Raw genomic sequence first — 10979 nt, 5'->3', positions numbered from 1 at the left:
ATAGCTGATTCACTTTGTTATACAGCAGTAACTAAAACAACATTGTAAAGCAATTATACTCGAATAAAGATGTTAAAAAAAAAACAAAACAGCTTTGGGTTTCTGAGTGTAGAAAATAAATAAATAAATAAATAAATGTAAATAACACCTATATATATATATGTGTGTATGTGTGTGTGTGTGTGTCTGTGTCTGTGTGTATATATATATATATATATATATATATATATATATATATATATATATATGGTCTTAGGGCAATTCAGTGTTTTATGGCATGGTCAAATGATTTTAATCCAACAAAGAAGACATAGGATGCTCCACAAATGTCCAAAAGATGCAAATGATATCAAAGTACCATTGTTAATCTCTTTGGGAAGAATATTTATTACAGATTGTTCTAATCATGATAAGAAATGTCCTGTGTGTTGTTTTTTTGTTTTTTGTTTTATATATATCTTCAGGTTTCCATTGACTGAAGATCACTTTATTTTTAGCTTGATACTTTGTAAAAACCAGCTTTTAGTCAAACTATTACTTTTAGTCAAATATTACTTTTCTTCTCTCTAAATAAACACCATGTTCATGCTTTAAGATACCTATATTAGTACCTCTACCTGTGTCTCCATCTATCTACACTGGTCCAGCCCACAATGATTGTTATTACCCCCAATTTCCTTCATTAAATGTTGATGCTTCCCCCCTGCCCCCCAGTTGTAGATTAGGTACATTACTATTTTGAAGAGAGCTGATGTCAAACTCTTCTCTTTTCCCCATCCTCTCTTTCTTACCTTGTGGGTTTTTGGTTATCAATACAGGAATAGGGTCAAACTCATCTTCTGCCACCTTGTCCGAGCCCTCAGGGACATCAAAACCTGAGATGAGATTACTATCTTCTGCAGCTTAATACAGAATGCAAGTACACAAGCAGAAACAACAGAGGTAGAGATTAGCAAATGAGAGAATACATAAGAGGCACACAGTTCCCAACTGTACAATCACTGTTGTTTTTAAAGATGAAAATGCTTATTTTCCTGAGTTGAAATAAAAGTAGTAAAGCTGGAAAACTTGGGGAAATAGAAAAAAATGCTTCAGAGCTGGCCGTGTTAAGACTTTCATAAATGAGAAGGGAGAAGGGTTACAGGAAGAATTCTCCCTACCTTTATAAGGCCATTAAATGTAGTTATTGTGAGATATCTCTTCACCGTCAGTAATTCACAAAGGCACGGGATTTAGTCATTTATCTTCTTTATTGAGCAAACAGAGGCCAGACTAACAATATTCAGAAACACTCAAAAACCAAGGGCAGCGTGGAGATACTCAGTCACACTTTAAGAAGTAACCAGTGTATACAAGGCAAACAGAATACTTCTGAAAGAACTCACTGCCCGGTGATTGGGAAAAAAGACATTCAAACACTGATGACCCAGTAATGTTGGGGCACAAGATCACATGCACTGAGAATTCAAGCTGAAGTTTACTAGAAGTTCTTCTCCATTCTACAAGCAAGTGTTAGCTGAGCACCTATTTTGCAAGTGATGTTTCTCTGTAATTACGCATTGCTGCTGACACACTCCTGTCAGACATAATTGGCTAAATAGGTAACTTCTCTCTACACGCTCTATAAAAACATAGTCATTTTAATGCTATTAACGGGTAAAAACAAAAACTCAGCTATTACCATTGCAAACCAAAGGCTAATTATTTTTTAGTCATCTCAGGGAGGCTTCCTTCCTAAATTTCCTTCAGAAAGGACTTACAAGCTGTTCCTTTAATATGTATTTGCTCCTTCCAGAAAACCACGTTCACTATCTAAGCCCAGAAAGTTTAGTGAATGCCTGCGTACAGTAAGCCAGGCATAGTGCCTGTCACTCTCACGAACTACTCACTGAATAGAACTCAATTCAAGCTACCTCTGTCCCTCAGAATTTCAAACCAGTATTAACCCAAGACTAAGAAATGGAAACAGTAGATTAGAAAGAGAAACCCAGTAATTAATCATGACTCAAAGGTTAACTAAAATTCAAAACTTTTACGAGTTCAATCTTTGAGGACTGACTTTTGAAGAATGATGCTTTTTTCTTTATTGTAGTAATCACTATCAAAAAACTTTAAATCTGATTTAATGAAACAGTTTTAAGTTCTAAGGCCAACAAGTATCTAATTATAGTCAGTTAGTGGAGAGTCAACTCAACCATCTCCCTGGGCTGACTACAAAGGTATGTAGCTCTGTCTTTAATAGAAAGCATGGAATATCTGCATTCCAGGTGACTGCCAGAAAGCAACATCTCCACAGTCTGTTGTCCCAGCCTTATTAAATATTCTTACTGAGAGGAACTTTAACACAGGGGCTAAGAGTACAAACTCAAGTTTTCCACTTAAGGAGGTGGTTAAAAAACTTCACTAGCAAAGACTTTTGTCAAGGGAAATTCTCAGGAGTTGCTCAGTTCTTCTCCTCTAGGGATACATGTGGGCCCAAGAAGAGGAAAGCATTTACCTTTATGGGCGGGAGCAGAGATCGCTATGGGGGCAAATTCTTCCAGAAGGTCAGTAGTAGGGTTAGAAAGCAGAGAGCAATCAATCAGGGAATCTTCCCCAGTGAGAGAATCTGAGTCCAGATTAACAGCATCCCAGGTCAGTGATGGCATTAAATGGCACACACAACAATATCACGAGGTTAGGTTTTAGCCTTTAAGTTACTGCATTTATTGGGTTGGCCAAAAAGTTCGTTCGGGTTTTCTGTAAGAGCATACAAAAACCCGAACGAACTTTTTGGCCAACCCAATACATTATACATACAAGCCAAGGCAGGATAAAGAAAACCAAAAGAAACCCGGTAAGCACTCTGGATTTTCATCTACAGAAACATGTATTTCTAAACGTCTCTTAACAGATATATGTAAATATGGAAGAATTTTTTTGCTCAGAGGTTGATGGTTAAGCAAGTAAATGGTTTGGATGCCAATAAAACTTCGGCAACTCAGTTCTCAGTAAATGCCATTTGGGAAAAAGGACTTTGTAACTAAAGAGTTTCACTTAAACTTTCCCTAAACATTCATTGAAAAAAGATGCTATAAGATGAGGTATCCAAGCTGACAAGAAGGGGGTTGCCCCTGGCTTATTATTAGCAGAATATGGCATGATTAGGCAGTACTTTTTTAGAACTCAACCCAATCCCCATTCAAAATAGAATGATCTTGTCTCTTATTAGTATTCTTTAAATTTGAATTGCTCCTTTGAACACATGATTTTGCTTTTAGTTAAGGAACAGAAGGAAGATTAAATTCAGAGTTCAAGTATTTCAACACATAAATTGTTTTCTGGGAGAGTTTTCTAGGAGAAAACAGCCAAGTAGGCACAAGGCAAAAGAACCATATTGTCTTCTGTGTCAATTTTTTTTTTAACCTGGATGAGTTTATTCTCATATTTCCTAGACTTCTAATTGTTTCTGTTCCAAGTGAGCAAAGTGGACACATTTATCAAGGTAATTATGGACTCAATAAAAATGAAGGTTATCAAATCTGTATTTAAGGAATTGTAGTTAAGGAATGGATCCAGGGAAGATTTCAACTTTGCCTACAATTTAATAGCAAATCACCTAGATGTGATTAAAGCTTTGTGCTGGGAATAGAACGTTAACATACATAACACGAGCCCCCATGGACATCACTGACATTGTTAGATCCGAAAGACTGCTCAGTACCCAGGAGGAGTTAAGGGCATCCTTACAACTCAGCAGAGTTCTTTAATTAAGGAAGTAGAGGGAACCCGCCACCAGTGACAAAAATCTTCAATAAAGACAGACTGAAACCAAAGAAAGCCCAGGGATCACTCTGCAAAGAACATGGCTCCAAAAAGGTACTCTACTCTCTAGTGAGGAAACACGTGGCTCAACATCTAGAGCTGGGGCTGTAATGGTGCAGAGCATCCATTCCAGGAGGAACTAACCAGCCTGTGAAATAAGCCCAGGACCATCTGCCGCAGGTGGAAAGCCTGACTCAGAGGGCTCCCCGAACTGACCAGTTCCTGCAGCCCCAGAGACTCCTGACTGACCTGTGCGGTTTGAGGTCACAGATTCCGTCTGAGATGGGAGGCGCTGGGCCGCCGGGGGCTCCAGTCCTGGTATCAGACTCTCAACAGCAACATCAGCTTTTTCTTTTGTAACAGAGCATTAAGAGAGGAGAGGAAAGGGTAAGGGAAAGGTAATCAGAAGGTTCCTTGGATGATTCTGTGAAGGCTTTCTTCTGCAGGTCTCTAAAATGCCCATCTCAGGTAAGATGGAAAGCACAGTAAGTTGCTTTCTTTCTGCTGCTTCGAGTGTCTGGGCTTCACTGACAGAGCAGGCACGTGCAAGGTTAACCATGGTGGCTAGTCTCGGTGATTCTCAGTTTTTACAGATAAATGCTGAATGCGAGCTATTCAAGCAGACCTCTTACGTGTCAGAAGACATAGGCTCAAAGGCGCCTTAATGTCTTCTGGTAATTGAGCTTTTCTTAAGGGATAAACTTGGGGGCAAACATGCTCTGTGCCTTGCAAAGGCCACTAGTCCACCTCAAATCCCATGCCATGCTGTAGCTGGAGGTATTCTTTACCGTGTGACACGCCCCAGCTGGAGGCCCATCTCTCTGAAGGGTCATGGAATTTCTGAGTCCTAGGACTTTGTGCTCCTGTAGTACAGGGGCCCTGGACGTTTTATAGGTCTTGCCTGCCTTGTGGCTGGAGCACAAGAAAATGTAAAAGCAAGCAGATCAAGCCCCTGCCCTGGATTCTACTCATGGGGCTTCAACATGGGTCAAATGTTTTCTCAGTTACTGACACTTGGCACATACGGAGGCCTTCTAAAGAAGAATCTGCTAAAGGTAAAGTCCACCTGGAAACCAACTTTTTTCATGAAGCTTTTGTAACGAAATGTGAATTTTTCCACATTCCTCCTCGTTCACAAGAAATTCACTCTAGAAATCTCAGTGTTTCAAGAATAAATAACGGTGCTGTGCTGCTGAAAGGCAGAGATAACACTTCGTTTGGGGCGATAACAAGGGAGATTAAACAGCCCTGGCTTCTGGGTTAGCACAAGGCATCACTCCAACACCAGGAGGCTTCGAGGCATTTCCGCTCCTCAGCAGGGCTACTCAGTAGGGATCTGTTAACCAGTTAGTTGCCATTTTTGAAACAGACACACATATCATGCATGACTGAAGAAACAGAGATGATGACTTTACCAATTACAGCATCAGAAGTGCTACCAAAAGGATCTGTCATAGGCAAGAGGTCAGGGAGCAGAAGAGAAGTGTCAGGAGATTTGAGTCCCTCGATTAGTTTTTCTAGGTTGGGCAGAGAAGTAAAGAGAAAGCAAAAATGCAATGAGATATTCAAGTAAGCCGATCATTTACCATTTTCTATACAAACACATTTTAGGGGTCAAAATTTTACATAGATTCAGCATAAAAACAAATAATGCTAGTATCTTGTTAAAAATAGGCTTTCGAAGTTTAAAAATGATTATTTCCCCAAATGAAGTAGTCACTTTGTAAGGCATTCAAGATGTTGCCCTAAGTTTGTTTTTAAATTTGTGGTATAATTTACACTGAATAAAAGCCACCAATTTTAAGTGTACAATTTGATGAATTTTGACAAATGTACACATAAGCACCACTGAAATAATGAGGTAGAACATTTCCATCACCCCAAAAAGGACCCTTGTGCCCCTCTCTAGTCAATGCCTTCCTCTTACCCCCAGACGCTGGCAGCAACTGATCTGCTTTCTGTCCTTAGCTTTGCTTTTTCTACCATTTCCTATATAGTATGTAGTCTTTTCTGATGTCCTTCATTTAGCATAACGTTCCTGAGATTCCTCCATGTTGTGGCATACATCAGTAGTTTGTTTTATTGCTGAGTAGTGTTTCACTGTATGAATGGACCACATTTTGTTGACTCATTCATCAGCTGACGGATATTTGGTTATTTCCAGCTTTTAGCTATTAAAAATAAAGCTGCCATAAACATATGCATATAAGTCTTTGAGTATTCATATCTCTTCCTGGGCTTAGTTTTGAATTTCTCTCTTTTTTCTTTTTTGTCTTGCATTTAGAAATGGTTTATAACTCACCAAGAGAAGCAATGAAACCACACCTAAGTTAACTTTAACAATCATTTATTGTCTGCCAACCGAGAGCTTGTGACACCCCTGGTATACTCTTATTATTAAACTGTCAAATCTCACAAAATTCACTTAAGCCTGCAGATGGATTCCTTTTGATGTCTTTCGGCTAAAAAAACAAAAGGACATGAGAAGCCACCAGATCTGTCACACCTGATAACTTAATGTGTGATAACATGGACACATTAAGGATCCTTCCAAGACAACTCTTTAGCCTAATCCATCAACAACTCTCTACCTGTAACCTATTAAAAGTAGAGCATTAAAATAAAGTTTCTCAAGCAATTAAAAAAAATAAAAGCAGAGCATTAACTTGACACAAAATAATGAATCATAGACTCTTACAGAAAGAAGGGAATTAAGAGCTCATACTTCCTTTTACTTACAAAGACACTGAGACCACATCAATTCTGTAATTTGCCCAGTTAAAGGCCTGTCAACAATGTTTTCTCTATCACAAAAATAAACTGCCTTTAAGGTAAAGCTAGAATTAAAATGTCTGAGAAAAAGAAATGGCAAAGTTCAAGTATGTGTGTATAACATTTTAATGAATCTGTATTCTTCTAGGCTATCAGGAATCAAGATAAGCAAAGATGAAATTGATATTCACTGAGAGATAGAAACCTAATTTTAGGTGATCTGTAATTTAGGTGATCTATAACTACACAGATGAAACAAAATAATGGATTTTAGCGTCTTGGCAAGATAATTTGCTTTGGTACAATTAACATACTGCAGAAAAAGCCATTTTTATATGTGAAACCAATTTACCATCTTTGAAATGTGTAACATGCGGCTATCTTTGAATTAAATACCAATATGCTACATATCTCATTTATACCTAATTTATATTGAAGGAAGGAAGGAAGGAAGAAAGCAGCCTCTCATCAGCAGGGAAAAAAAAACAGGGTTCTAACCAAGTATACAAGTGTAATAACATCAGCACTAATCTTGAACTGTACATTACATTATAAGAAAAGATGTTTAAAATATCTTGGACAATTTTCAGTATACTGGCAAAAGTAAGATGGTTTTCCCCAAAAGTCTAATTTTTCATTATTCTGAACACTAGCTTTTGTTTTATTCCCCCCCCCACCCCAAAAGGTTCTTTCACTTAAAAAAAAAAAAAAAAGTAATGATCTTCTATCACTTTTAGCACTCAGATATTTGCAATCTTGTGAAGCACTGGATAAAAAGTAAAGGCCCCAACATTACTTGTTTTTCATACAGCAGTTTGTCTTGGCCTCTCCAGTGACTGGGTGTGACCCTGGGGCAGTTCCTGAAACAGATCTCCTTATCTGTAAAATACAGACACCTCCCCCTAACCTTTTTGTATTAGTCACTCAAACATCATCTCTAAGCCTTTCTCCACCCTCCCTGCCACATTAGGAACTTTCTGGAACACTCTGCTTTCGCTTCTCCTGCAGCCCTGAAGGCAGGGAAGGTGTCTGCTTAATTTCTGTGTCCCCAGTTCCCGGTTCCTTCTCGTCCTCTGTCAAATCTCTGCCTTTTGGCTTCACTGGGGAGGTGGCGAGAACAGGGGATCAATGGCAAAAAAGCAGGTCCTTCAACAAGAATCTAATTTTTTAAATTAGCCATTAGCAAAAAGCATGAGGGTAAAAGAGTACGTGTGTGCATGCGTGCGTACCTGTGTTGTATCGTAAGATGGAATGGGGTGGGGATGGGGTAAACTGCCACATTCTTTTCTGACCAAACCTCGAAGTAACAGGCTGATCACACAGATAATCTGGATGGTCACTGCTGCTTAGGAATACTCAAATCTTAGAACTGTGGGAGGGAGGAGCAGGGGTCAGAGTAACATCGGGCAGAAAAACAGGAGTGAGAGTCCAGGGCCGCTGCATAAGTCACGTCGGCAGCCTGTGGAAAAATGGTTTCTTTCACTCCCGGCGTTCTTGCGGCTGTCGGTTACTCAGTACTGACCCCCAGGTGCTATTATAACAATGGTTGTCACTTGCATTTGTAGAGTTCAATGTCAAACATTTTCATTCATTATTCACAAAAAAACCTGGGTTTGGGAATACTGATACAGTTGAGAGTGCACATCAGAAAACGTGAGAATGCGTGACTTGCCCAAAGTCACAGATGGGACATGGTAGAGCCTGGACTTGACTTCAACGTTTCCTCCACATGCTGCCTACAGGGTCTGCTTAGCTCCATAACCAGAGGAGAAAGTGTTTTCACAAAGACATGGTCCCATGCACAATGGTCAAGTTATAAAAGATATGTTAACACTGGAAGGAACTTTAGATCTTATCCAATTAGCCTTCTCATTTGCAGATGAGGAAACAGCTCCAGAGAGGTGAAGTAACTTGCCTAAGATCTTACAGCAAGTAAGCCACAGAGCTAGCTAGGACTAGGACCCAGAGCTTTATGTATAGAGATTCAATCTCCTGGTTTAACTAAGGCTTTGATTGCTTTAAAGTGTACAGACTCTTAGAAGATAAAGTTTAAGCTATTACTGGTCATTTTTGGTCACTGTAAATGAAGAATGTGAGGACAGATTGTAATGGGAGGGAAATATTGTAATGGGAGGTACAGGAGGCTGACAGTCTCTAAATCACCGCCTGGAGGCCTCCCAGGTGCATCAAGGTCTGGCTTTGATATCCTTCCTTTTATGAATTCTGGCCTCTCTCACACATTTTTATAAAAACTCTCTGAGGCCATGTATCATGATGCCGGGGTGGGAAACAGCAGAGAAGAGGCGATGAATTTAGGAAACTATGCAAGAAGTGTTCTTTATGATCCAAAACCTTGATCAAGTTCTACACGTATGACGAGACTTGTTGCTATCTAATGAACAAAGACGTTTTCAATTTTACTTGAATCATGGGAAATGGCTTCTCTGGATGCAAAAACAAAACATATCTTCTAGGACAGTTCATACCTGAAATGTACAAAGACTCACACACTAATTCTCAATTATACAGAGTGACAGAAGAACAAAAACCAGAAATAATTCATAAATTGTATTTTGCAATGATTTAATCCTCCTGAGAAACATTTAATCTTTTATTGTGATGCTATACATTTTCATTTGGGGTCTGCAAAATCCTCCCAAATGAATAAGCAACATGAAAGAGTCAAAGGGCCTGAGTTTAAGTTAGTTACCTAACTTTTCTAAGCATCAGTTTCTCACCTGTAAACAGAGGATAGGAACTACTTTAAAGGGCTTTTAGGATTAAATGGGCATATTTATCAGAATTAATGTGTGTACATGTGCATATAAATTGAAGTACTTAGCCCATAAAAGAAGATTAACATCTCTCTCTAGTAAGAGGAGTAGATAGCTCAGTCAGCCACAGATGCTTGAGATTACAATAGTGAAGGCAGGTGAAGTTCTAGATTTTACTCAAATGCCTTGGTATGAGAACAGAATAAGCAGAATTCCTTGAATAAAGTGAAGTGGGAGGCGGAGGCAGCGTGGTCTAGTAGAGGAAGAAAAGGTACTGAGAGCCAGGGGACCTGGGTTCTGCACTAAGTCTATGTCGCACTTTGGGCAAATCACTGTTTATCTCTGGATCTAACTTTTCTTATTGATAAAATGAAGATAAATGTAAAGGTGCTGTCCACCTCTAAAAGTTCAATCATCCGGTGTGAGGGGAAAAACAAGAAGTACGAACTGGTGGCTTAGAAGATAGACTGCTTAGTGATGACACTGGAACTCTGAACCGGTACTAATGGCAGGAAAGAACACCTGGAGGGCTCCTCAGTGACACGGGCAGGAGCTAAAATGAGTGGCCTCAAGGTGACATGTTTTGGGAAATGCAGAGAGTTGTTCAACGTGCAAACTCAGCCCAGACATGAGTGGCCAGGAGAACAGGGTGACGAGGTCGGGGAATATCGAAGCTTGCTCCTCATCTGAGAAAAGAACAAACCGCAATTGTTTTCTACCTTAGTGTAAAAATAATACATGTTTATTGTATAAAATCTGGGAAATACAGATAAGCTAAAGGATAAAAGTAGGAGGAGCTTCAAGATGGCGGAAGAGTAAGACGCGGAGATCACCTTCCTCCCCACAAATACATCAGAAATACATCCGCATGTGGAACAACTCCTACGGAACACCTACTGAACCCTAGCAGAAGACCTCAGACCTCCCAAAAGGCAAGAAACTCTCCACGTACCTGGGTAGGGCAAAAGAAAAAAGAAAAAACAGAGACAAAAGAATAGGGACGGGACGTGCACCAGTGGGAGAGAGCTGTGAAGGAGGAAAGGTTTCCACACACTAGGAAACCCCTTCGCGGGCGGAGGCTGCAGGTGGCGGAGGGGGGCAGCTTCGGAGGAGAGCGCAGCCACAGGGGTGCGGAGGGCAAAGCGGAGAGATTCCTGCACAGAGGATCGGTGCCGAGCGGCACTCACCAGCCTGAGAGGCTTGTCTGCTCACCCGCCGGGGCGGGCGGGGGCTGGGAGCTGAGGCTCGGGCTTCGGTCGGATTGCAGGGAGAGGCCTGGGGTTGGCTGCGTGAACACAGCCTGAAGGGGCTAGTGCGCCACATCTGGCCGGGAGGGAGTCAGGGAAAAAGTCTGAAACTGCCTAAGAGGCAAGAGACTTTTTCTTGCCTCTCTGTTTCCTGGTGCGCAAGGAGAGGGGATTCAGAGCGCCGCCTAAAGGAGCTCCAGAGACCGGCACGAGCCGCGGCTATCAGCGCGGACCCCAGAGACGGGCATGAGATGCTAAGGCTGCTGCTGCCGCCACCGAGAAGCCTGTGTGCGAGCACAGGTCACCATCCACACCCCCCTCCCGGGAGCCGGTGCAGCTGCCACTGCCAGGGTCCCATGATCCAGGGGCAACTTCCCCGGGA

At 40.9% G+C, this 10979-nt stretch overlaps 1 protein-coding gene across 19 annotated transcripts in view; it reads right to left on the bottom strand.

Moving 5' to 3' along the window:
- The window catches only part of AAK1 (AP2 associated kinase 1), a 169065-nt gene that overhangs the window by 16955 nt on the left and 141131 nt on the right, over positions 1-10979 (bottom strand). For 4 of the 19 annotated variants that reach the window (XM_082425985.1, XM_082425975.1, XM_082425982.1 and 1 more), the window contains 4 exons: positions 5220-5321; positions 4054-4155; positions 2498-2608; positions 792-902 (listed from right to left, as the gene is read on the bottom strand). The exons of 5 other annotated variants lie outside the window; for them this stretch is intronic. In XM_082425985.1, coding sequence (XP_082282111.1) covers positions 792-902; positions 2498-2608; positions 4054-4155; positions 5220-5321 — 426 coding nt within the window. The remainder of the gene's footprint in view (positions 1-791; positions 903-2497; positions 2609-4053; positions 4156-5219; positions 5322-10979) is intronic. 10 more of the 19 variants (XM_082425986.1, XM_082425984.1, XM_082425988.1 and 7 more) reach the window with 7 other exon arrangements.

Source organism: Balaenoptera physalus, assembly GCF_965194825.1.
Source record: "Balaenoptera physalus genome assembly, chromosome: 15".
Taxonomy (NCBI): Eukaryota; Metazoa; Chordata; class Mammalia; order Artiodactyla; family Balaenopteridae; genus Balaenoptera; species Balaenoptera physalus.
The sequence above is the reverse complement of the archived record's forward strand: the minus strand, read 5'-3'. Positions and strand labels throughout refer to the sequence as shown.